Source organism: Esox lucius, chromosome 15 (assembly GCF_011004845.1).
Source record: "Esox lucius isolate fEsoLuc1 chromosome 15, fEsoLuc1.pri, whole genome shotgun sequence".
NCBI lineage: Eukaryota > Metazoa > Chordata > Actinopteri > Esociformes > Esocidae > Esox > Esox lucius.
This window is the reverse complement of record NC_047583.1, coordinates 34,263,997-34,290,497: the sequence shown is the minus strand read 5'-3', so window position 1 is coordinate 34,290,497 and position 26,501 is coordinate 34,263,997. Positions and strand designations below refer to the sequence as shown.

Below are 26,501 nucleotides of genomic sequence, written 5' to 3'. Positions count from 1 at the left end.
CCAATTGGACTCCTAATATCTCACCCGGCACAGCCAGAAGAGGAATGCTCACCCCTATGAGCATGGGTCCTCTCTAGGTTTCTTCCTAAAATTCAGCCTTCTTAGGGAGTTTTTCCTAGCCACTGAAACTCAACACTACTGTTGTTTGCTCCTTGGGGTTTAAGGCCAGGTATCTCTGTAAAAGCACTTTGTGACAACTGCTGTTGTAAAAAGGGCTTTATAAATAAATTTGATTGATTGAGATCAGGGTCAAGGGTAACCCCAATGTTTTCCACAGTTTTATGGGATACGACCATACTATCGAGGTACACGGTAAGGTCTGCCAACAAAACTCTTTGTTTATCTCAATTATCTTAACCCGATTGAGCATCTGTGGGATGCGCTGGACCAACAAGTCTGATCCAAGGCAGCTCCACCTCGCAACTTACAGGACTTGAAGGACCTGCTGCTAATGTGCTAATGTCTTTGTGCCAGATACAACGGGACTGGTAAGCAGAGGACCAACATCATATTAGGCAGGAATCTTCATGTTTTTGCTTCTGATTTTGTATTGAAATAGCTAAAAAGATTAACTTGATTAGACAAAGTTAAATGTATTCATGGCTGAAATTCTGGGCAATAAAAAAAATATAGAAATCCCTATTAACTCCTGTTTTTTTTGATGGTCAGTTGTTTGTTTTAATTTTTTTTGTTTGGAATCGAATGTCTGACACATTATAAAATACTATTCTGTTATAAATAATCTGATATAAACATTGTTGAGTCAATTTTTCAATCAGTAGAATTACATCTTTATATCCTAGATGGAGCAACAGACCCAAAATACAATCGCAATTATGAATTACAATAGTGACAATAGTCTATCAACTTTGTTGCTTTGTCGACATAGTATAAAGTATTCAACAGCATGTCATTCTGACCTGCCTTGTTTTTCCATTTTAAACTTATTCTATAAATCCTTTGAAATAATGTGTCCAATAAGCCAACAAAACAGCTCCAGCATGTCTAAAAAGAGGGAAAAATACACTTCCAAAGTTAGATGCGGCTGAACAGTTTACAACCTAATTCCATCAATTTATATTTGCTACATGTTGAAGTGGGATAATGGTAACCAAAAAGGTGAACAGATTGAGAGCAAAAATGTGGAACAGATTGCAGGAAGGGGTAATTGCATTAAATCACATTGTAATGTAATTTTTCATGATTTACATTGTAAAGGCTAAAATGGTGGGTGGAACCTTTCAAAGAAGGATCCTCTGAGGCGATAAACGTAGGAACTCTATGATTTTACATTGTCCTTTTGTATTGTATCTATCCTGTCCTTTTGTGCCCACCAAATAATATATTTGTCTTGTTATTGAGCCTCCTTTCCTATACACTACAACTCTGTTCCCTTGCATAACCGTATAGTAGTTTCTATATTTCCTGTAGCATGGTTAGCTGGTGTGAACATGCAACCTTTATCCTAATCTTGTCAGTTGTAGATTAAAGGACACATTGTGATTTTATTGTGGACACAATGTGTTGATAATAGACAATAGAATTTGTAGACGCGACAAACCTTAATCATATATTGATTGGATTTTATTGATCAGTTGACTAAACTCACATGTTAGGGCTAGATGTAAACAAGGCTTCTGCCTCTACCTTATTTGCATTCAAAACCTTGGAAGATTGAAGCAGGAGGGCATTCAGTAAAGGATTCATTTGCCAGCATCGTATGGTTTGGAAAAGAGTGCCAGGGTGGCTTAATCCACTTCTCTGCTTTGATCAAAGGTAGAAGAAACTTGTCAGGATTATTTGAGACACTTGGTGTAGCCATGGCTTGCCATGCGTTAAGCCTTTTTCACATCCCCTCTATCCTGATCTTGGGGGTACTGTACATGGCCTACGTGTTAATCGGAGGAGTGATATTCTGGAAGCTTGAAGGAGGTCTGGTCAGGCAGGACATAGCTCGTTTACTGGAGAAGAAGAATCAGTTATTGAACACATACTCCTGTCTGAACCAAGAGGGCCTGGATGCTCTGGCTCAGGTGAGGGAAACTCCTTAATGCTCAAATCACTTTAGCTTTCATAATCTTTTTGAAAAGCTGTAAACTGTGTTTTAAAGTTAGAGGGAAATGTGTGCTTTCTTCATACAGCAGGCCTCAATGCTTAAATCAGTTTTGATTTCAAATTCATTTTAGACAAATGAATGACCAAACAAGTTTGATGTTTCAATGTAGCAAAGGATTTAAAGGATTGCTGTAAGAGCCCTGGACTGTTTGGCTAAGTAGGAGCAAGCCATTCAGATACTAAATCTTTTGTGGCCTAAATGTAATTTACTTCATCTTTATGTTTTTTTGTATTATCAATATATGTCGTTGAGCACTGACAGTTTAGTGACTTCAATAAGGTATATGAGTTCTCATACAAATCCTAAAGTTGAAGTATATACTATTTTACCATAGTACATTCACAGCAATAATATTATGTTTATTATCTTCATTCAAAAAACTGTAATTGACAGTGTACAGTGTGACAACCAAGAGATATTCTATTATGAATCACTTTGTTGATCTATTAAAATACATACATTCAGATTTTACCATGTGGGATAAGTACCAACTCTGCATAGTTTCCCACTAGTAATAACCAGTTACAAGTGGATTTTTCCCAAACATACATGGTCAATTTCTACTTTCCCACTGATTTTGTGCATACTATTAAACAGGGTTTTTTCAGAGACCCTTTTCAGAGTAATTTTTTTAGGAGTGCTTTTTGACTGGGAAAGGTGTGACAATCATGTTCTTTTAGGCATGTTTTGCCATTTTTATTTCTGATACCATGTAGCAACTTTTGCCAACCAATTCTGAAACGAGAATGGAAGGAGCTGCCTATGCAACTTCTCACTCATTTTTGTCTCCCATGACCTGTTCACCAACTCCTGCACTTTGAACTAGCTCAGCCATCAGCATTTAGACATTGAGACTGCATTATGCATTTGTCTAATGTATTATCTTTTGGATTTATCTTAAAATCTATAGCATTATATTGCTGAAGAACTCTTACCACACATTCACATGCTTATTTGAGCATTTTTATTAACAAATTCAATGTAAAATCAGTTTGACAGGTGAAAATTTATTTTAACTTTGTAACATGAAGTAGTGAGAATTATATTGTTCCAGACAGGATCCCAGTCTTTTTCCATAGCTGTTCTCGTCTCTGGACATCACAAGCTTTAGATTATATTCTGCTAAGTCTTTTGTCTCTCTTTACACCAGTCAGCTACATTTGCAACCAGGATGGTTTCTTTTGATTCATGTTTCAAGCCTGGGAACACAAATACTGCTAGAGCAAAGAGGAAAACAGACACTGAAAAATACTGATAATAGTTCTTGAGGCTCCATCTGTGGCTTTTTGCAGGGATGGTAAGTCACATAAATGTTTTACTCAAACATTATAAAACTGTGTTATATTAATAGGATGAGGCAAGATTCTGTATATTGGCACCATTGTCAACTTAAAAAAATCAGCATGAAAGTTAATCATTTAAACTGCCTATACATCCGCTCACATTCACTGAACACTATAATCCTACAGGCTCTTTATCATTCTTTATATAATTCTTTCAAACTAAAACAACAACGTTTGAGTCAATGGGTGATTTTTGCAGGTGGGTGGCATTCCAACTACATCAGGCTGATTTCAGTCTATAGCTAGACATTTGATAAACAGCACTTTACAAATCTTTTGTTCATCTAAATAAACATATTGAACAGTAAAAACATCTTTAGTGAATAATTAAATTGTTACATTAAGTTTGATGTGAGTCTGTCAAAAGATTCTGCTGGAGCATTGACTGGTGATTAGAAGTCCAGGACGCAATTCTATCCCATGCAAACTGGGCACTTTTAACATTGCCTGCTTTGCTTGAGTGTCATCACTTGACCAACATCCCAAATTCAGTTAAAGGCCCAATGAAGTCAAAAACATTATTTGCCTTAATTCTTCATATTTCATCTCATCTTCATCGGCTTATCCGGTATCGGGTCGTGGGGCAGCAGCTCATATTTCCATACATTAATATTGAAATAACACAATATAAATGTGAACTTTGCAAAATCAGTTTTGGTTATTTCATATGGAACTTTGGCATACTTTGTGATGGCACAAAGATTATCTGATTATAATAAACCAATGAATGTTCATATGGGCTGGTTAAGTCAGTGAGAGCTGTGTAGGTAAATACAGCTCTGGAAAAAAATTAAGAGACCACAGCAAAATTAACAGTTTCTCTTGTTTTACTATTCATAGGTATGTGTTTGAGTAAAATTAACAGTTTTGTTTTATTCTATAAACGACTGACAACATTACTCCCAAATTAAATATTGTCATTTTGAGTATTTATTTGTAGAAAACAACAACTGGTCAAAATAACAAAAAAAAAATTTTCAGACCTCAAATAAAGAAGTTCCTATTTTTCAACAACAAAATAATAATACTGGTGGAGAGCATGCCAAGACGCGTGAAAGCTGTGATAAAAAATCCTTGTTATTCCACCAAATGTTGATTTCTGAACTCTTCCTAAGTTAAAACATTAGTATTCTGTAGTTGAAAAATGAAAATGAATTTGTTTTCTTTGCATTATTTGAGGTCTGAAAACAATGCATATTGTTTGGGTTATTTAGAAGAAAAAAAAGAATCTACAAATAAATACTCTAAATGCAGTGGTCTCTGACCTGTATAAACAACGTTATTACACATTCTACTTAAAATGGGAAATGAAAAGCCACCAACAACATGTTTAAGGTTTAAAGTTTAGGAAAGGCTTGAAAATAAGATCCCTCTCTCCAGGGATTCAAAACTTTGTAGTGAGTCTAATCTGATCCACAATCCCACAATGCCCTAACAACCTGACAATACAGTACATATAAATGTAACAGCAGTTAATATTGCCCCTAGTAGTTAACGTAACACATCATAACATAATAATGTAATCATTACAGACTTATTTATACTATGCTGTCTTGTCTATGACACTGTGTTTAATAGAAATATAGGTACAGTCTGTCCATTAAGCATTAAAACTGTTATATAATCTTGATATAATTTAAATTGTCTGTCTCAAGTAGATGCCTTGAAAAGTAAACACAGATTGCAGGGCATGATCTAAACTCCTCTTCAATGTGTATTTAGGTCAGATTGTTGACCTAGTGCCTTAGACTTTGGTAAGTTGAGAAGATAGGTAAACAGTAAATATGACACCATTGGCAGAGATGGGCAAAAAATACAAATTTCAACTCAAATAACCCCACAATTATTACTGAATTAGGTAATGTATCTCTTTTAATCTGAAAAACATATTTTACTTGCTACAACTGTGGTTTATCATATTCCGTTAGTAGCTCCTGGTACCAAATTACCAAAAATGCCAGAAAACACCTTTTTTCCCTACTATGTAATAATTGCCAAAGGTGCTAACTTGTTAACTTGCAATATTGTAATGATATTGTCACAACTCAGCACTCCTCTTCCCCTGCATATTGAACTGTCCCAACAGACACTCACAACTCCTTCCCCCTGTTAATCTCCCAGATAGTTTACTGTCTCCGCCCTCCTGTTTGCACCACACCCACTCCAATCATTTGCAATTGTGGCACTGATTCCTGCACACCTGTGTCTTATTAGCCATCATGATGTCTGTGTATTTTTACCCCTGATGTCCCATGCGAAGTCTAGTTGTCTGTTCTGAGATGCATTCCTGTGCGTTTACTTATCTTGAGCATTTCTCCAGTTTGACTGATCAGTTGCCTGCCCTTTGGATTATGATTCTTGGATTTTCCCTGACACAGCGCTTGCCCGTTTGACCTGTTTCTGGACTACCTGATTTTGGATTGCCCTTTCAGGAAAATAAACTCTGCAAATACGTCTTATTTCGACTCTGGTCTCTTCAGTGTTACAGTTAATCTGCTATCACTTCTTTTGTCTGTGACTCATGTAAATCCTACATTTAAAGCAACACGAGCCGTAAACTTTAATTAACATGTTTTTTCAAGAGAAACCCTTCTAAAATCACAAATGAATGTTTTCTGAAAATAACTAACATTATTGAGTGTCACAGTTTGTAATCTTCTGTGTTGTCAACAGCAGTTCCTAAATTGTGCCATCATGGACAAGTTTGCTAGGAAAAGTAGGGCTTATTTATAAGTGAAGGTGTTCCTTACTAAAAAGGACGGCTCACACTGGGAAATGCTAGGCCAAAACCTTTTGAGCTAATGATCAAAGATGCACTGGTAATTCCTGCATGTGTCAGTTTTTCAGTCACACCTGGAGCATGTTGTCTATATCTATTCTGAGAACCACTTAATTGAAGGACTGATTTTTCTCCACAACCTGGCCCATCCGCATAGATTTAGTTCAGAGAATGTCTTTGCCTCATTACAGCAACAAATGCTGGCGAGAGTCAGAGGTGAAGAAATGTGTACTCTGAACCACATCTCACAATAGCATTTTGCTATTTATCACACAGCCTACTCAATAAGGATGCACTCGCCAGCACCTACACTGGAGTTTGGAGGAGAATGCATTCACATTCCAACAATGACGATTGAGGCGCCCCACCTACCACAAAGAGTCACTGGAATGTCCTTTACACTAAACCAGAACAACATGGAGCCAAAGCATTGTTAATACGCCACAAACTCGATTCAAACTTAAATCAATGATTTTCAACCTGTTTACAGGTGTAAGTGTAAGGGGCCACAAATATATGGAGAAATACATGTGCCATATCATTAAATAAATAAACAAATAGACATTTGTATTTGCATTGTGTTTATGGATGCAATTGCAACAGCAATAGGGGGGTGGGACTTTTAGTTGGGTTGAACTGTTAGCTGTCAAGTGTCTAATCCCAATGTTCTCAGCGTACAACACTGCAGTCCAATCAGAACAGCTCAACCTAACTTAATCCCCCTCCCCATTACAGTTGCAATACAATGCACATTCACCATGCAAAAACAGATGTGTATTTATTTATTATTTATTTAATGACTAGTTAATTAGTCCTCCTAACAAGAAGAAAAATGCATGGGTGTATTATTAGTCTTGCTGCTCTAGTCATTTTCTAAGCGGGATGCCTTTGATCATTGCACATCTTTGTGTCAAATCTACAGTGAACTCCAAAATCCTTTGGACGGTGACATTTAAGTTTTTTGGGGTACTGTGTTCCAGCACTTTGTGTTTGAAATTGAAAAACTTCAGCTTTAATTTTAAATTTCATATGTCCTGAAACACTAACCTTGCTAAATCTTATCATTCCAGGTGATTCAAGATTCTTCGAAGGTTGGGCTTAGTCTCAAAGGGAACCAGACCATGGACAGCTTCTGGAAGTTCACTAGCTCTGCCGTGTTTGCTGCTACTGTGGTCACCACTATAGGTGAGATTTTTATTCACACATTATAAATGTGCCTCATCCTAAATAGATTAATCTAGTGATGATTATTACTGGGGCTTGCGCAGCAACTTGAATGGGATTTCTTCAGAATTCTGAAGGTTCCATTGTTTACACTCAAACTTTCTAATGACTTTTTGAAAAATCACAGTTGTCGCAAACAACCTACTTTAACACCTTTCCAAACTACTTAGAGAAAAAATAATAAGATTGTGAGTGTTCTCACATACCAGGATATTATAATGTGAAAAAATTACAAAAACATATAATTCAGAACAAATGTTTAAGAGATTTAAGAAACTAATTAATTAATTACTTATTTAACAAGATTTTCACAAAAAACTTTTACAAATATATGCAATTTGGACCTCTTTGCAAATGAAATTAGAGCATGTCATATCTTCGTCTACATCTCAGCTATATTTCCCAAAAATGTAGTTGTGTGCCCCAAGTCATCAAAACCGCTCTGAAACCACAACCACTTGCTTTCAAACTTGGAATGCCACAGAGTGATATTTGAGCTATGTTAGTGATTCTACTTACACACATACAGCTCTGGAAAAAATTAAGAGAACACTAACTCTACATGTATGGCAGCCATTCCATTCCAGTGTCTGTTAAATTCCAACACAGGCACACCTCATTATACTTAATGAGGTACCGATTAGGTGATTACCTGAACCAAATCTACTTTAACAAGGAAAAGTATAAAAACCACTACTGTTGTCATCACTATCCTCTAGCAAATAGACCAGCTCGATGGCAAAACAGTGCAAGTAGTACCTCAAAGGTAATTTGAATAAAAAAATAACTTTTCAGCATGACAAAAGAGTTGAAAAGAAAAGCTTTGAGTGAGGAAAAGAAGGGTTAAATTCTGGCTTTACTGGCAGAGGGATACAGTGAGCGTCAGGTTGCTTCCATCCTGAAAATTCCAAAGACGGCGGTTCATTAGAACAAGGTCAAGCAACAGACATTGGGGACAACAGAGCTACAGCCTGGCAGAGGTTGATAACTATCCACTGACTGAGATAATCGTCAACTCATTCGAATGTCACTCAACAACCATAGGATGACATCAAGTGATCTACAAAAAGAATGGCAAACAGCAGCTGAGGTGAAGTGCACGGCGAGGAAGGTTCGAAGCAGGCTCCGAGAGGCAGGGCTGAAGATGTGCAAAGCTAGAAAAATGCAAGCCCCAGTAACTTTACTTGTAAAGTTCAAATCTAGTTCTACTTATTTTTACTATTCCTATTGAAAAGTGGAATGTCACTTTTATAATATGATGCTTCCTGGCATCATATTGTAAAACAGAGTAACGTACTGTACTCATGGGTCCAGATAGGGTGGTTAAGGCATGACCTTATGTTCTGTAGTCAGTCTAGAGATAACTGTAACACAAACATTCAGATAACAGTACATTACCAAACACAGAGTATAAGCTAGGAAGGACATTGAGTGCTTTATTTTAAATGTCTATACTAAGTAATAAGAATAATTAAATATTTAAATAAACATAGAATTGCCAGTTTTCAGTTCCTTCAAGACATTTTGTTGTTTCTTGAAAAATATAGGCCCACTTCGAATTTAATGCCAGCAACATGTTTCAAAAAGGTTGGGACAGAGATGTAACAATGTTTCTCAGTGTAAAATTACAAAGGGTTTGGGGATGTCGTCATCTACAGTATGGTACAAAATATCATTAAAAGATTCAGGGAATCTGGAGAAATCTCTACTTGCAGGGGACAAGACCGAAAACCAATTTTGCATGGCTGTGATCTTAGTGCCCTCAGGTGGCACTGCATTAAAAACAAACACGATTCTGTAGTGGAAGTTACTGCATGGGCTCAGGAACACTTCCAAAAACCATTGTCTGTGGACACAGTACACTCACCTAAAGGATTATTAGGAACACCTGTTCAATTTCTCATTAATGCAATTATCTAATCAACCAATCACATGGCAGTTATTTCAATGCATTTAGGGGTGTGGTCCTGGTCAAGACAATCTCCTGAACTCCAAACTGAATGTCAGAATGGGAAAGAAAGGTGATTTAAGCAATTTTGAGTGTGGCATGGTTGTTGGTGCCAGACGGGCCGGTCTGAGTATTTCACAATCTGCTCAGTTACTGGGATTTTCAAGCACAACCATTTCTAGGGTTTACAAAGAATGGTGTGAAAAGGGAAAAACATCCAGTATGCGGCAGTCCTGTGGGCGAAAATGCCTTGTTGATGGTAGAGATCAGAGGAGAATGGGCCGACTGATTCAAGCTGATAGAAGAGCAACTTTGACTGAAATAACCACTTGTTACAACCGAGGTATGCAGCAAAGCATTTGTGAAGCCACAACACGTACAACCTTGAGGCGGATGGGCTACAACAGCAGAAGACCCCACCGGGTACCACTCATCTCCACTACAAATAGGAAAAAGAGGCTACAATTTGCACAAGCTCACCAAAATTTTACAGTTGAAGACTGGAAGAATGTTGCCTGGTCTGATGAGTCTCGATTTCTGTTGAGACATTCAGATGGTAGAGTCAGAATTTGGCGTGAACAGAATGAGAACATGGATCCATCATGCCTTGTTACCACTGAGCAGGCTGGTGGTGGTGGTGTAATGGTGTGGGGGATGTTTTCTTGGCACACTTTAGGCCCCTTAGTGCCAATTGGGCATCGTTCAAATGTCACGGCCTACCTGAGCATTGTTTCTGACCATGTCCATCCCTTTATGACCACCATGTACCCATCCTCTGATGGCTACTTCCAGCAGGATAATGCACCATGTCACAAAGCTCGAATCATTTCAAATTGGTTTCTTGAACATGACAATGAGTTCACTGTACTGAAATGGCCCCCATAGTCACCAGATCTCAACCCAACAGAGCATCTTTGGGATGTGGTGGAACGGGAACTTCGTGCCCTGGATGTGCATCCCACAAATCTCCATCAACTGCAAGATGCTATCCTATCAATATGGGCCAACATTTCTAAAGAATGCTTTCAGCACCTTGTTGAATCAATGCCACGTAAAATTAAGGCAGTTCTGAAGGCGAAAGGGGGTCAAACACAGTATTAGTATGGTGTTCCTAATAATCCTTTAGGTGAGCTGTCATTTTTATCATAGGTACTCTTCAACTGAGAGTGACGGAATCTAAAACTCAATCTAAGTAATTAATTTGCATTTTATTGCATGACATACACTCACCTAAAGGATTATTAGGAACACCATACTAATACTTTAATTAATTATTAAAAAAATCATACAATGTGATTTTATGTATTTTTGTCTGTCTCTCACAGTTCTCACACATGCTTTGTAAGAAGGAAAACCTGCAAAATCGGCAGTGTATCAAATACTTGTTCTCCCCACTGTATGTCTTGGTGGTCGTAGTGACGGTACAGTGTCATTGTTAGACTGTGTAGTTCTGAAAGTCCATCTAATACTTTTTTCACTAACGAAACACGCAAATTCATTACATTTCGCAGTGGACATGAATTCTGATGATATCTGCTATAGGGGGTTTGTAAGCTTGTTTACCATGGCAAATAGAGTGCGGTAATTAGGGAACCAAGTACCCTATTGTTTTTGTTGGTTTTATTATTATTATTTCAGCAGTTCACTGGTGAAACCCTATTGTGTTTGTTCCGGTTCATTAAAAGGGTTTCAGCCGTTCACTGGTTCTTGAAAGTTACGTACTTCTACTTTAAGGGAGGGAGGAAGAAAGGAAACCTCTCATGTTCTCTGGAAGACAACCTGTGTTATTTTCATCCATTTACACTACAAATATAAGTATATCTGATGCAAACCTGGCATCTAGTCTTGTTCATCTAAATAAAAGTAAAAACACAGGAGATTCCAATTCCAAGTTGTATTGTAAATAAATCTGTGCTCAAATGTCTGTCTGACTGACTGACCACCTATTGTAAAATGGCGTAGTGGTGGTGGTTACAGACGCAGACTGCCATGTAGGTGACCGGCAAACAAATCCTAATGCCTAATTAGTTTTGTCCGTGGCGAAGGGTCGTTCGATCCTCGCCACAGACAAATCAAATCCTCGCCACGGACAAAACAAATTAGGCATTAGGATTTGCTTAAGATAGACTAAAACTTTGCTGGTGTCGTGGAAATCGCTAAATGGGAAAGGCTCACAGACCGTAACGTTTTATTCAAGGTTTGCAAACCTGGAGAAGTTAACAACATTCTCAGCAGAGACAGGCCAAAAGCACCCAATTGAAGGTTGAGCTAAAGGCCCATATACATTCAATACAGCCCAGTGTGTCCCCCTCTCATGCATGGTTAATCTACATCTCAACAGCTGTTCAGCGAACTTCAGCTTACCAAGATAAGGTGTCTACAGCCCTTGAGGAGTTTAGCCAAAGCTATAGCTATCTGTTGTAGGGACATTCTGTACAAGTGAGCAGAGCCAAAACATACATTGGCCTTACTCAATTACTGCATTATACACTGAACAAAATTATAAACGCAACACTTTTTTGCCCCCATTTATCATTAGCTGAACTCAAATATCTAAGACTTTCTGATCTAAGACTTTCTGTTTCTCTCAAATATGTCTAAATCTGGGTTGGTGAGCATTCCTCCTTTGCAGAGATAATCCATCCACCTCACAGGTGTGGGATATCAAGATGCTGATTAGACAGCATGATTATTGCATGGGTGTACCTTAGGCTGGCCACAATAAAAGGCCACTCTAAAATGTGCAGTTCCATCACACAGCACAATGTCGCAAGTTTTGAGGGAGCATGCAATTGGCATGCTGACTGCCCGTGAATTGAATGTTCATTTCTCTACCATAAGCCGTTTCCAAAGGCGTTTCAGATAATGTGGAAGTACATCCAACCAGCCTCACAACCGCAATCCACTTGTAACCACACCAGCCCAGGACCTCCACATCCAGTATCTTCACCTCCAAGATCGTCTGAGACCAGCCACCCGGACAGCTGCGGCAACAATCGGTTTGCATAACCAAAGAATTTCTGCACAAATTGTCAGAAACCGTCCCAGGGACGCTAATCTGCATGCTCGTCGTCCTCTTTGGGGTCTCGACCTGACTGCAGTTCGTCTTCGTAACCAACTTGAGTGGGCAAATGCTCACATTCAATGGCGTCTGGCACTTTGGAGAGGTGTTCTCTTCACGGATGAATCCCGGTTTTCACTGTACAGTGGAGATGGCAGACAGCCTGTATGGCGTCATGTGGGTGAGCGGTTTGCTGATATCAACGTTGTGTATCGAGTGGCCCATGGTGATGTTGGGGTTATGGTATGGGCAGGTGTGTGTTATGGACAACGAACACAGGTGCATTTTATTGATGGCATTTTGAATGCACAGAGATACCGTGATGAGATCCTGAGGCCCATTGTTGTGCCATTCATCCACGACCATCACCTCATGTTGCAGCACGGCCCCATGTTGCAAGAATCTGTACACAATTCCTGGAAGCTGAAAACATCCCAGTTGTTGCATGGCCAGCATTCTCACCGAACATGTTTGGGATGCTCTGGATCACCCTATACAACAGCGTGTTCCAGGTCCTGCCAGTATCCAGAAACTTCGCACAGCCATTGAAGAGGATTGGACCAACATTCCACAGGCCACAATCAACAACCTGATCAAATCTATGTGAAGGAGATGTGTTGCACTGCGTGAGGCAAATGGTGGTCACACCAGGTTTTCGGACCCCCCGGACCCCCCAATACAGTGAAATTGCACATTTTAGAGTGGCCTTTTATTGTGGCTAGTCTAAGGCACACCTGTGCAATAATCAATGCAATAATCAGCATCTTCATATGACACTTTTGCCAAGATAATCCAGGTGGATGGATTATCTCGGCAAAGGAGAAGTTTTAACCAAACAGATTTAAACAGATTTGTGAACAATATTTGAGAGATATTGGCATTTTGTGTACAAAGAGAAAGTCTTTGTGTTTATAATTTTGTTCAGTGTACTTAGAATAAGCAATATGATTTCATTGTACTATGGAATAACAAAATCTCTACCATACTGGTTACAAGCTTCAGTAGCTACATTATAGTAAGCCAAAAGTTTAAATGTTTATGGCTATATTGTGATGGACAAAATGCACCGGCAACGAACACATTCCTCTTAATTTCGATTTACATAGCATAGTTCACTTAGCATAGTGGAACCAGCCATGGAGTGATTGGAGACATTGCATTACTGTATAGCTATTAGCTAGCCATCTACAGTAATCTCTTTCTAATTTAATGTGTTGAATGTAGTGTAGCAACCCTGTTATAACTGTTGTTGGTTTGGATGTTAGCTAATGTAGGGAACTAGTTTTGAGAACAGTGGAGTTTCGACTAATTGGTTTAACAATGCAGAAGTAAACAGACACTATATCTCTACACACGTATCACATGCTGCAACACCCGCTGTTTAAATGGTGTAAAGGTTAAAAATACAGTCTGCCACATAAGAAATCGCAGATCGAATCCAGCCAGGGAAACAATTCATCCCTTCTAATCGTCGGGCCAGCAGAACTAGGCCTGGCTTGATCCTTTGCTTGTTTATATGCCCATTTATATTCCTTGTTTATATGTTACATTTTTTATATTTCATATTTTACTTGATTTGAGCTATCTGTGATTGTTTTGCCTGTTCTATGTAATTTCTTTATCATTGTATGTCTTTTTTTTTCAGTACTGTATTTTTTAAATCATTGAACCTAAACTGTATATGTAAACATGTATATGCAGGGCCCAGCTATAAGGGAGACCTTGGTCTCAGTCTGTGTTCCTTGCTGAAATAAAGGTTTAATAATAATTAAAAATATATATATTTATCTAGAACATTCTACCTGTATTTGAATAATTGTACAATTGTCCTTTATGTTGTGTTGATTATAGAAATAGACCAAATAATTCCCATTATTGCCATTTTGTTTTCCTTGTTCTAGGCTATGGCAATATGAGTCCTAGTACAATGGCTGGTCAGATCTTTTGTGTGTTCTTCGCACTGTTTGGGATCCCACTGAACATGGTGGTGCTGAACAGAGTCGGCAAGTACATGTTGGCCATAGAGAGGAATGCCTGTGACTTCATCCAGAAAAAAACGAATCACCGGGTAAGTGGTCTACTGATGTGTGGACATGAAAGTGGGTACCAGGTTGCTAAATGTATGAACTATTAGAGGTAATACCAGCAAGTATTTACTGTACCGAAGTTTAAGAGTGTGCTAGCAACACAGCATTATAGTGGTGGTGGAACTGTGTTACAGTGCATTTTCCTCAGAAGTGGTACCTTTGAGGGATTGCGCTTTGCTTCTAACAAATGGTCTGCTTCATATGTTATATAGCAAAATGTACACTTCTCAAAAAAATTAAGGGAACACGTAATCATCACCGATTTTCTCTAGTTTTGCATTTTGCTAGTGTCATTGTCACTACTGGTGGCATGAGGTGGTACTTGCAGTCCATTCAGTTGCATAGGTTGTCCAGCTCCTCCAGGATGGCACATCCATGCGTGCCATCGCAAGAAGGTTTGCTGTGTCTCCCAGTACAGTCTCAAGAGCATGGATGAGATACCAGGAGACGGACCATTACACAAGGAGAGCTGGACAGGGTCGTAGAAGGGCATCAACCCAGCAGCAGGACCAGTATCTGCTCCTTTGTGCGAGGAGGAACAGGAGGAGCACTACCAGAGTCCTACAAAATGATCCCCAGTAGTCCACTGAGGGTGGCATGAGGGCCCGACGTCCTTTAGTGGGACCTGTGCTCACAGCCTGGCACCATGCAGCTCGATTTGCTTTCGCCAGAGAACACCAGAATTGGTAGGTCTGTCATTGGTGCCCCGTTCTGTTCACAGATGAGAGCAGGTTCACACTGAGCATGTATGACAGACATGAAAGAGTCTGGAGACGCTGTGGTGAATGTTATGCTGCCTGCAACAACATCCAGCTAGACCAGTTTGGTGGTAGGTAAGCGATGGCCTGGGGAGGCATATCCTTGGAGGCATGCAAAGACCTCTACATGCTAACCGATGGTAACCTGACTGCTATTAGGTATGGGGATGAAATCCTCAGACCCATCGTCTGACCTTATGCTTGTGCAGTGGGCCCTGGGTTCCTCTTGGTACCGGAAAATGCCCGGCCTCATGTGACTGGAGGGTGTAGGCAGTTCCTGGATGATAAAGGCATTGATGCCATTGACTGGCCCTCACGTTCCCCTGACCTGAATCTAATTGAGAACCTCTGGGACGTTATGTCCTCTGTGCATCTGATAATGCAAAGTAGTGCCACAGACTGTCCAAGAGCTCACTGATGCCCTGATCCAGGTCTGGGCGGAAATCCCCCAGGACATGAATCGCCGTCTCATTAGGTGCATGCCCAGATGTTGTCGGGAGTGCATATTGACACGTGGGGGCCATACACACTACTGAGTCACATTATGAGTGGCCATGATGAAATGTACGCAAGTTGGAACAGCCTGTGATTTAAATTCTTTAATTACATTTTCGGTGTGAGTTTGAATCCAGCCCTAAATCGGTTGGGGATTATGGTTTCCACTGACCATTGTCATGCCATTTTATTCTCAATGAATTACACTATGTGCAGTAAAGATTTTGATCATAAATATATTTTGTTCATTGAGACCTAATGTGTGATTTAAGTGTTCGCTTAATTTATTTGAGCAGTGTACTTTTTGATCACCGCAAGTGATGCAACAAAATTACCCAACTTTAGAATCTGAAAAATCCCATGCAAAGAATTTTATGCAGCCGAGGCAATGTGCGTTGAGTTTTAGACTAGATGGGTTAGGGTTAGGGTTAAGCCTTCCTTAGACATCCTTGGCTATTTTCAATTGGGTGAATTGACTAGGTGCTCATTTAAACTCAGTTTGAGTTCATGCTTCATTTTTGGTCTGGCATATGTTTATTTAGGCACCTCAATAAAATCAGACATACGTAACTCTCTCAGACACAATGGCATAAGTATGGTCTTTAAGACAGTCACAAAACCAAGCACATGCGTCAGAGCTAAGGCCTATTGGGACAACTTCCTTAATAATATATCATGACCAACAGTGTCAAAGGCCTTAAAGGTTAATAAACAGGGCAGCAGAATTCCTCTTATCATCCAAAGCATTGACAACATAATTCACAACAAATGTGCTTGCTGTAATAGTGCTGTGCCTCAGTCTGAACCCAGACTGATAAACATTCAAGATACATTTCTCAGTTAAGTAGGAAAGGAGCTGGATATTTACCAACCCTATTTACCGAATCTTAGCTTAGCTAAACAGGGAAGCCTAGAAATTTGTCTGTAGTTGTCAAGATCACTGCAATCGCCACCCTTATGTAGCAACACCTTTGCCGAGTTCCATAATTTAGGAATTATAGGAATTATTCCTAATGATAATGTCAAATTTAAAATATATGTTACTTCACACGCTATGTGGGACGCTGCACATTTAACAGCCTCTATAGATTTAAGTTATCAGCCTCTATAGATTTCCAAGCAAGGCATTAAGGCATTCAGAATTGTCTGAAAAAGAACTTATGACCAACATTATCAATATCATTCAGAGAATCTCCCCAAAAAGTATTAATATTACACCGAGCTAGGGTTGGTTGTGAAACAAAAGTATCAAAAGTATAGCCTGCAGAAATAAAATGTTGATTGAATGCATAAAATAATATACATTTTATCAGTAACGATGCCAGAAGCTTGATAAATTTGATTGGGAAGAGAAAAAGCGTTACAGCCCTTCATCGATTTATTAGAATTCCAGAATTTAGCTGGAATATCTGCACAAGGCTTTTAAAAATGTATCAGATTTTGTCTACCTGACTAGTTTCACGCATTGATTTCTTAAACACCTAAATGACTGCCAATCGAGTCTAAGTCTGTGAGTCTAGCTTTAGCCCATGCCACATTCCTTTTGTGAAATGTCTCAGATTATTTAGAACTAAACCATGGATTGGATCTATTTCTCACACCTATCCTATCCTCTTAGTAAAATACCTGAGTACAAGTTCAGCATCTGTTATGTTAGTAGGTCAAAAATACGATGGTCTTGTAAAAAAGCTTGCTCCAAAAAATTCCAGACATTTTTTCTAACAATAATACATTCTGTCCTAGGAATATTTGTCCTAGGAATTCTGGTATCTCTAATATTTGTCCTAGGAATTCTGGTATCTCTAAGACATACTATATTATATCTAATGGAAACACACCACTTGCCAAATATTTATATGGAGCATTTGTCAAAATGTATTAAATTAGGTTGGAGTTTCTTGGCTCCTTTAGATTTGCCTGCGTTGGCTTATTAATTAGCTGTGATTAGCAATTAGCAGTTTTGTGATGAGTTAAGCCTATCAGCTTTGTGAGATTCCAAATCTAAATTAAAATATTCTAGTATAATTACTTCACTTGATGAATAATTGGCTAATAGGTCAGTTAGTTGTTTTAGCATACCTTTCTTAGCCAAAGGAGGGCGACACACACCAATCAGTGTAATATCACTGTTTGTTTCCCAGTTTAAGGCTCAAGGCCAGAAATTAAAATCCCATTGGGACAGAGCTGGACTCCAACAAGGAGATTGTGAGATGGCATCATGCAAAAATCGCAACACCTACTAATCCTATTTGATCTGAAAACATTATAACCTCAGTAGGAGTCCCCTATTTTTTGTAGTTAAACACTGGATTAATTAGATAGTGCCAAATTGGTAATGATTAAAACAATTGTTTAAAAAGGTTTTAAATGAATTCTATACCCAAGGATTTTTTCAATGGCAATGCCTTATGAGTTTAGCTGTCTCACCCTTAACTGTAAACTAATTGTAATGGCAAAAATTTGTTGATATTGATAAGATATTGCTGTAACCATCGATGGATGACCAGTACTTGCAGCCATCACTCTTTCTTTGATTTTAATAGTTTTACATCTTCAAAACAATCCAACCACTGAAAAATGTTTGCATTCAAAAGAAAATTTAAGATCAAATTTTTCTGGGACACAGTACACAACGTAAATATTTTTTTGTAAATAAATGTTTAAAAAAATACATTGCACCACACTGACCAAAACACTCACATTGAGACATTGACTCTGATTTCTCTTCTGTCTCCTTGTGTTAGAAGTTAACCCGGTTTATGGTCCACCTGTTGTCCTACGTCTCTGGGGTGGCCCTCTTTTTTGTGATGCCCATGATGGTGTTTAAACAGCATGAGGGCTGGACGTACTCACAGGCTATCTACTACTGCTTTATTTCACTCAGCACAATTGGCTTTGGAGACTATGTTGCAGGTATGTGCTTTAATGGGTAGGTTGCAGAAACCGTTGCTAACTAAATACTGAATTTACATTATGCCATTAACTCAAAGTGCAGAATAGACATTTCTTAGTTATTTTTTGAATTCATACCACTTTCCACTGTGTTGATTTTAAGAACCTGTAAATTTACAAACACATCAGTAGCATTGACTGAACTGGCTTAGGAGGCAAATAAATTGATCAAGTTTACAGATCCTTTAATACTGGGGAATTTGCTAGTGAAATATCAATCAAGTCCATCTGATTCATTTTCCAATAATTCATATTTATTTTTCTTTTGGTTTCATAGACAGTAACCCTGAACAGTCCTATCCAGATTGGTATAGTGTCCTCATGGCGTCATGGATCTTCTTTGGCCTGGCTTGGCTGGCCCTGGTCATCAATCACACCATTGACATCTTAGAGCGGGTCAACATCTACCTCAAACACTGGTGGAGCCCTAAGGAACCTGACACTGAATCAGGGGAGGAGATCAAGGATCCCCCAGTTGATGTGTAAAACACGTGAAAACGGGAGGAAAAATTGTTGGTGATATCACATGTTTTCCATAGTTCTTAGGTCAGTTTTACATTTTGCTCACTAATGTTTAATGTTAGGACTGAGGAAACAGATTCTAGATTTGCATCTAGGGAAAACATCACTCTTGTAACTCACATAGCACTCTAAGACAGTGGATCAAACCTGCGATTGAGCATGCAGCAAGTGACAGATTGTGATATTCATGTAATAAGAAGTAATGCTTACAAATGTACAGTGGGTTAGCAGTTGTTCTGGTAGTTACACATGTAAATGTAATGTAAAAATACAGACATTTGCTTTTATTTGAGTATCTTGATTACTACACTCTGTTTACTGAAATAATTCATTTAAATTGCAATCCACAAATGATCCATACTACTTGTACACCTTAAAACAAAATACAAAAGTAGCATCCCTGAAGACCACTAATATAACTAATATATTACCAGCATAGGTAAAGATGATCAGTTTGGGGGATTCTTTACTAGTTTATCACAGTACAATTAGTAAATGTCATAACTGGATTCTGTATACCATAGACTATACTAGATGCTGGTTATTTTCCCTGGTGGTGTTCTGCCAGGCCTGTACTGCAGCCATCTTCAGGTTTTGTTTTGGCAGGCAGGTTTTGCTTACTGTCTAGGCATCTGCAATTGAAATCCATGGTCAGCTGGATTCAGATCAGGTAACTGACCCTGAATAACAAATGTATTGTCATTGTTCTACTGAATGGTGGAGTGCTGTCCAATGAATTAGATCTGAAGTGACAATTGGTTTCTTTAATACTTCAGAATTCATCTTACCACATTTGTCATCAGTTACATCATCAACAAAGAAAACACCCCCTCCATTTTATTTAACAGATGAATTCAGGGACTTTTTTCTTATTTATCCACACTTTCCTCTTCCCATCACTCTGGGAATTAAATCTGACAGTCTTTACTTTGACACAGAAAAAAGTGATCAACTCAAAGGTTTTTAGTAAAAATATTGTCTTTGGGTGCCCAGCTGAAAACGTTATATACTGAATAAAAGAAAAACCTGCATTAACAAAGGTTCTTTTTACATATCCATCAATTGAGGAACAGAAGCCAAAACGGATGGACGCAAATGGACGAAAGCCTTTGTCAATGTTTTGAACACAATGTGAATATTAAAATGTAAAAAGAACATGTTTGTGAGTGCAGGTTTTTCCTTTATTCAGTCTGTACTTGTGAGGTTTGGAATGTGCTCTGTTTCCCTTCATTGCCTTGAATGTAGCCTATTTATGAGGTCTGGAATGTGCTCTGTTTCCCTTCATTGTCTTGAACGTTGCCTATCCATTCCCCATTATTGTTTGCACCTGTGTCTCGTTCAATCCCTATATGAGTGCTGTCTTCATGAGGTATTGTTTGTGTTTGCAACGCTACTGAGCCTTCTATTCCTGAGCATGCCATAGTTTGAGCTAAGTATCTGAAAACAGCCTGTTTTGGTATCCTGACCTTGGCCTGCCTGTTGACCGCCTCTCTGGATTACCCCACTTGTACCCCCCTACCTACGTGCTTTGCCTATTACTGACCCATCGCCTGCCCCTTTGACTTTGCTACAGACTGTTCCTTTTGCACTGCCGTGTTCTCCCCTAATAAAGGGCTCCTGTGCTCTGCGCTTGGATCCCTCCATCCATCTGGTCTGTGTGCAATTATTACAGAATACCTCACCTGACACTGATGGATCCAGCGGAGTTGCGTCTGCGCCTGACCCAGCAGGATGATCAGATCGACTAACTCTGCCGCCTTCTTCTGTTGGGTCCGCCGTGGGTGCCACCGTGTCTGCCCATTACTCCCCTGTGTCCATGCCTACGAAATACGATTGCTCACCTGGGAAGTGTCAGGGTTTCTTGACAAGGACGAGTGGATTTATTGCTATCCCTTCTGACCGGAAAAGCCCTGGAATGGGCCACCGCCCTATGGACCGCTCAAAGCCCAGACCCGTCGGGAGGACCACTTCCCCTCCTCCGCCACCTGGGTAGGTGCTTCCTCGTTCTTGAACGTTACCCAGAAGTTTAACGTCCCTGCTCGCCTCGCCTCGGTCTGATCAGCATGTGGAGGCTCTAGTGGAGTCAGGGGCAGCTGGGAACTTCATTGACGAACATTTGGTGACATTACTGGGTATACAGCTGATACCTGTCTCACCCCCTTTAAGGATCAATGCCCTGGATGGTCAGCCTCTGGGCACTGGACTAGTGACTCACCGGACTGACAACGTCACCGTTCAGATCGGGATCCTACACTCTTTGGTTATGCAGCTCTTGGTGCTCCCTTCTCCCTGAGAACCCCTCATCCTTGGCTATCTCTGGCTGCGCCTACATGACCTTGCCATCTCCTGGCGCCACTGGGAATTGTTGTCCTGGTCTCCTGCCTGTTTCGAGCACTGCGTTCCCGTTCCCTGTCGAGCCACCTCCATAGAGACCTCTGATGCACCTGTTCACACCCACATCCCATCCGTGTACAACCAGTTCATGAGTGTGTTTTCCAAGGAGAAGGCGTACAGCTTGCCTCCTCATCGGCCAGAGGACTGCGCTATAGACCTCCTTCCGGGGATGTCCCCACCTAAAGGGAGGATCTACCCACTGTCCATCCTGGAGAGTGAGGCAATGGACCGATATGTTGATGAGATGCTTGAAATTGGAGCCATCCGCACATCCACATCACCAGCGGCGGCCAGCTTCTTGTTTGTGGGGAAGAAGAAAGGGCACTCAATGACATCACCGTAAATAACAGCTTTCCCCTTCCTCTCATCCCGTCTGCTTAAGAACTGCTGGGCCAAGCCTCCATCTACACGAAGTTGGACCTGCGCAGCGCCTATAACCTGGTCTGCATCCGGAGTGGGGATGAGTGGAAAACTGTGTTTATCACTGGCCGGGGCCACTATGAGTACCTTTTGATGCCATACGGCCTTACCAACGCACCAGCCGTTTTCCAGTCCTTCATGAATGGGATCTCCGAGACATGAACGGTCAGTTACTCGTTGTATTCATAGACGACATCTTTATCTACTCCCATTCCCTGATGGAACATGTTATCCATGTCGGCCAGGTCTTGTAATGGCAAAGGACAACCATTTGTATGTCAAGGCGGAGAAAAGCGCCTTCCATGTAACCACCATCAGCTTCCTGGGCTTTGTGCTGAGTCCGGGGGGTGTCGGCATAGATAAGGAAAAGACCGCTGCAGTGCATGACTGGCCTACCCTAGATATGGTGAAGGACCTGCAACGTTTCCTTGATTTTTCTAAGTTCTATCGCCGCTTCATCTGCAACTTTTGCAGTGTGGCCGCCCCTCTCACTGCGCTCACCAGTCCCGGGAAGGGGCGCCTCCTCCATTGGCCCGACACGGCCAACACTGCATTCAACACCCTGAAGCACCTGTTCACCTCAGCCCCCATCCTACGGCAACCAGATCCTACCCTTCACTTCATCCTGGAGGTGGATGCCTCGGAGGTGGGGGTAGGGGCAGTCCTCTTGCAGTGTGTGGGCACACCCCCCAAGGTACATCCGTGTGCTTTCTTTTCCAGGAAGCTGTCGCCCGCTAAGAGGATCTATGACGTTGGTAACCGGGAACTCCTCGCAAACTGGCCTTTGAGGAGTGGCGGCATTGGCTGGAGGGTGCTCGCCATCCCTCCTTGGTCCTAACTGACCACCGCAATCTCAAGTACCTGCGAAACGCCAAGTGACTTAACCCCCGACAGGCTCGTTGTGTGCTCTTCTTTAAGCATTTCCACTTCACCGTCACCTACATACCTGGTAAGAAGCATGTGAAAGCTGACTCATTATCCCATCTGTTTGACCCTCCTTCTTCTGTCCCAGAACCCGAGACCATCCTGTCACCAGCTTGTCGTGGAACCTATAACATGGGAGGTTCAGTCAGCTATTCTAGAGGGGCTCCGCACCGATCCCGCACCTCCGGATACCCCGGCAGCCGTCAGACCCAACTGATGCAGTGGTGCCCCACCTCTATGGGCTCTGGTCACCCTGGGATTTCCTGGACCACCACCTTGATCAAGCGACAGTTCTGGTGGGCCTCATTGGCAACTGATGTTCAGGATTACTTTCTTTCCTGCCCTGTCTGTGCCTGGTCTATGTCTCTGCACCACCTGCCCTCCGGTAAGCTGGAACTGCTGCCTGTGCCACACCGCCCTTGGTCCCATATTGCTATGGACTTTATTACCGATCTGCCGGAGTCATCTGGGTTATCCACTATTCTAGTTATCGTAGACAGGTTTTCCAAAATGTGCTCTCTCGTTTCATACCCTCATCTGCCCATGACTATGGAATTGGCCCGTGTGTGTTCCAGCAGGTCTTCCGACCCTACGGGATCCCAGAGGACATCGTATCAGATCGAGGCCCCCAGTTCATCTCCAGGGTTTGGCATGCGTTCTGTGATTGTCTGGGGGTCTCCAATAGCCTGTCCTCCAGGTATCACCCCCAAACTAACGGTCAGACAGAGCGCCTAAACCAGGAAATCGGGAAGTACCTCCGCCAGCACTGCACCCGCCAGCCGCTCTATCCTGCTCCTCGCCCCCGGGGGCGGCCGCCCAAATCACCGGCTGCCCTGCCTGCCGGGCCGGGCTCCTTCGTTGCCTTGAATGTAGCCTATTTATGAGGTCTGGAATGTGCCCTGTTTCCCTTCATTGTCTTGAACGTAGCCTATCCATACCCCATTATCGTTTGCACCTGTGTCTCTTTCAACCCCTATATGAGTGCTGTGTTTGCTGCCAATCTTCGTGAGGTATTGTTTGTGTTGGCAAATCTACTGGGCATTCTCTTCCTGAACATTCCATAGTTTGCTCTAAGTATCTGAAAACAAGCTGTTTTGGTATCCTGACCTTCGCCTGCCTGTTGACCACCTCTCTGGATTACCCCACTTGTACTTCTGCCTCCTACATACATGCTTTGCCTGTAACCGACCCATTGCCTGCCCCTTTGACTTCGCTACAGCCTGTTCTTTTTGCACTGCCGTGTTCTCCCCTAATAAAGGGCTCCTGCGCTCTGCGCTTGGATCCATCCATCCGTCTGGTCTGTGTGCAATCATCAGTACTTCAACCCTATCATCCTTGTATCATTTCAAATTAATTCATACCCATACTGTCAAGATGAAGGCAAACTATCTCTATTTATTTAAACAAAGGCACTTCGTGGAGTGAGAACAATACTAAGGGTTCGGTAATAAAACTGGAACACAGGTACACGCTCCACAAGCGGATAAACAAAAACAAGAATAACTAGAAATCCAAAATCAAAGGGGCAAAACTAGGCACAGGTAATATAGGCACAAAGCTACAACAGTGGTACAGAATCGGCCTACTACAAGCTTAAACACTGAGCCACAAAACACAAGGGTATAAAACACATCACTGAAATAAATTAAATCAAAAGTGAACCAAACCAGTCTGATCTAAGGCCTCCTCGGCCACTCTCTGCTTGTTGCCACTCGTCCTACAGGCACAGTCCAGTTTATCTCCAATAAACTTTCAGTTGAACTGTTACTGAACAGTTGGTAAATCATGCCAATTTACTACACAACGTCAGCATAATAATAAACCAGCATTCTTACCTTGTGCTGCAGACATAACACTGCAGCACAATGTGTTTGTGCACTCCGGGTTGATACTGATTAAAGTTTTCATCATCACATGAATATCCGACGGGTTTCTGAGGGTTGAGAAATCTCTCTCTGAAGAAGAAACAGAGATGCTACTTCTCCAAATAGAGTTCTGGTTTGAGGGGGCAGGTTAGATAGATGTGAGGCAACTTCTTGTACTGTCCCCTTTACACACATCTCCCAACATTTGGAGCTGAAGGTGCAGTTGGCCTGTGTTTAGCTCTTTAGGAAGCTGAAGAGATTGTGCGTCAAGTTCCGATAATAGCTGTTTACTGCATCAATTACATCATTCTCCCTGAATGCCGCTGTTTTCATCCAGGTCTGGTTGAATCTTCTGGTGAGTTCAGACTGGACCAAATCCAGAGCTTCTTAAAACTCTCCATTTGACTTCACCTGCTGCCTGTGACAATGTTTCAGGGCCGACAGCTTGGCGATAACGGGTAGGTGTTCTGCTTACCCTGGGCTCAGCATCAGGCATCTTCAGACCATTCTGAGTAGCACACACTTTCACCTTGTCTATCATTTCAGCCATCACATTGTCATCTATCAGAGTCCCTACTCTTACCTTGAGCAGGTTCACACATGTAAGAGAGCACTTAAGAGCACCAAGAGCACTTGCCCTTGCATCCCCTCTTACACTTCTGTAGTCTTACAAGCTTTCCAGTGTCACCAGTACAACAGCGTACGTTGAGCAACAGCTCTGAATTGCTTTGGTGCGCACACACCATCTTGTTGGGCATAGTCCTAAAATGTTGACAATGATGTAATCACAGCTGAAAAAGTGTTTCAAAGAGCTGTTTGCATTTTGCAGAATCTTTGATAACACCTGCAACACCCTGCATGAAATGTAACCCCTCTGCTACTAGGCTCACCTCAAGTGCATCTTCTTGCAACACAGTCCAGGGAGTGGTTGCTGCAATGAACATACTTTGTTGCATAATTGCTTCAGTCGGGCCTGAACATCAGACAAGCGGCCCAATGTTATTTGCCCCATCAAAACAATATATCCTTGAAGACGATCCAAAGAGATGTTCAATCTCACAAAGACGTCTTTCAAACACTTAAACAGTATATCTGCAGTTGTGTCAGGGCTCAAGTAAAATCCTAAGAACTTGCAGTGAGACTGAAGATTGCTCTCAACAAACTGAAGACTGCATGAGAATTGTTCCCGTAGCGTTGATATCCATGGTGCTGTCTGCTGTCAGTCCATAGAACGGGCAGTCTGATGCACAAGTTACTATGTCCTTTTGAACAGCCTGAGCAAACTGATCAATTATCTCATTCTGTATTGTGTCAGACATCCAATTATCCCTCTTCGTTATCCACTTTCTTTCTTAGGGCAAATTAAAAGTCTGTTCCAGTATCAGGTCATAGGGCACACCTTCACGAGTTGTGTCACCCCTATAAGGGATTCCTTTTCGTCCCAGGAATGCTAAGGTACGAAACAATAACTCCAAGACATTCCTTGAGGTTTGCTGGTCTTTGGCTGCGATATCGGAGAGCAGAATGCTTATTGGCATTTTTTCTAAGAGTGCTGTAGATGTATTGATTGTATAAGTTAGTGAACTGTTGTAAGCTGTTGTAACTAATGTAGA

At 41.1% G+C, this 26,501-nt stretch overlaps 1 protein-coding gene across 1 annotated transcript; it reads left to right on the top strand.

Annotated features, from left to right (window-relative positions):
* The first annotated feature begins 1,630 nt into the window (after nucleotides 1-1,630).
* On the top strand, nucleotides 1,631-26,495 carry kcnk17 (potassium channel, subfamily K, member 17). The gene is made up of 5 exons (XM_013131833.3): nucleotides 1,631-2,033; nucleotides 7,309-7,423; nucleotides 14,373-14,539; nucleotides 18,556-18,724; nucleotides 19,041-26,495. The coding sequence occupies exons 1-5, from the start codon at nucleotides 1,821-1,823 to the stop codon at nucleotides 19,247-19,249; spliced, it is 873 nt and encodes a 290-aa protein (XP_012987287.3). The 5' UTR covers nucleotides 1,631-1,820; the 3' UTR covers nucleotides 19,250-26,495.
* The last annotated feature ends 6 nt before the right edge of the window (nucleotides 26,496-26,501 follow it).

Bases quoted from the DNA above. Each gene is read 5' to 3' on its own strand.
- kcnk17 (XM_013131833.3), top strand. From the start codon at position 1,821: ATGGCTTGCCATGCGTTAAGCCTTTTTCACATCCCCTCTATCCTGATC. The intron at 7,424-14,372 runs GTGAGATTTTTA...TCCTTGTTCTAG, and splicing joins TACTGTGGTCACCACTATAG to GCTATGGCAATATGAGTCCT. The intron at 14,540-18,555 runs GTAAGTGGTCTA...TCCTTGTGTTAG, and splicing joins AGAAAAAAACGAATCACCGG to AAGTTAACCCGGTTTATGGT.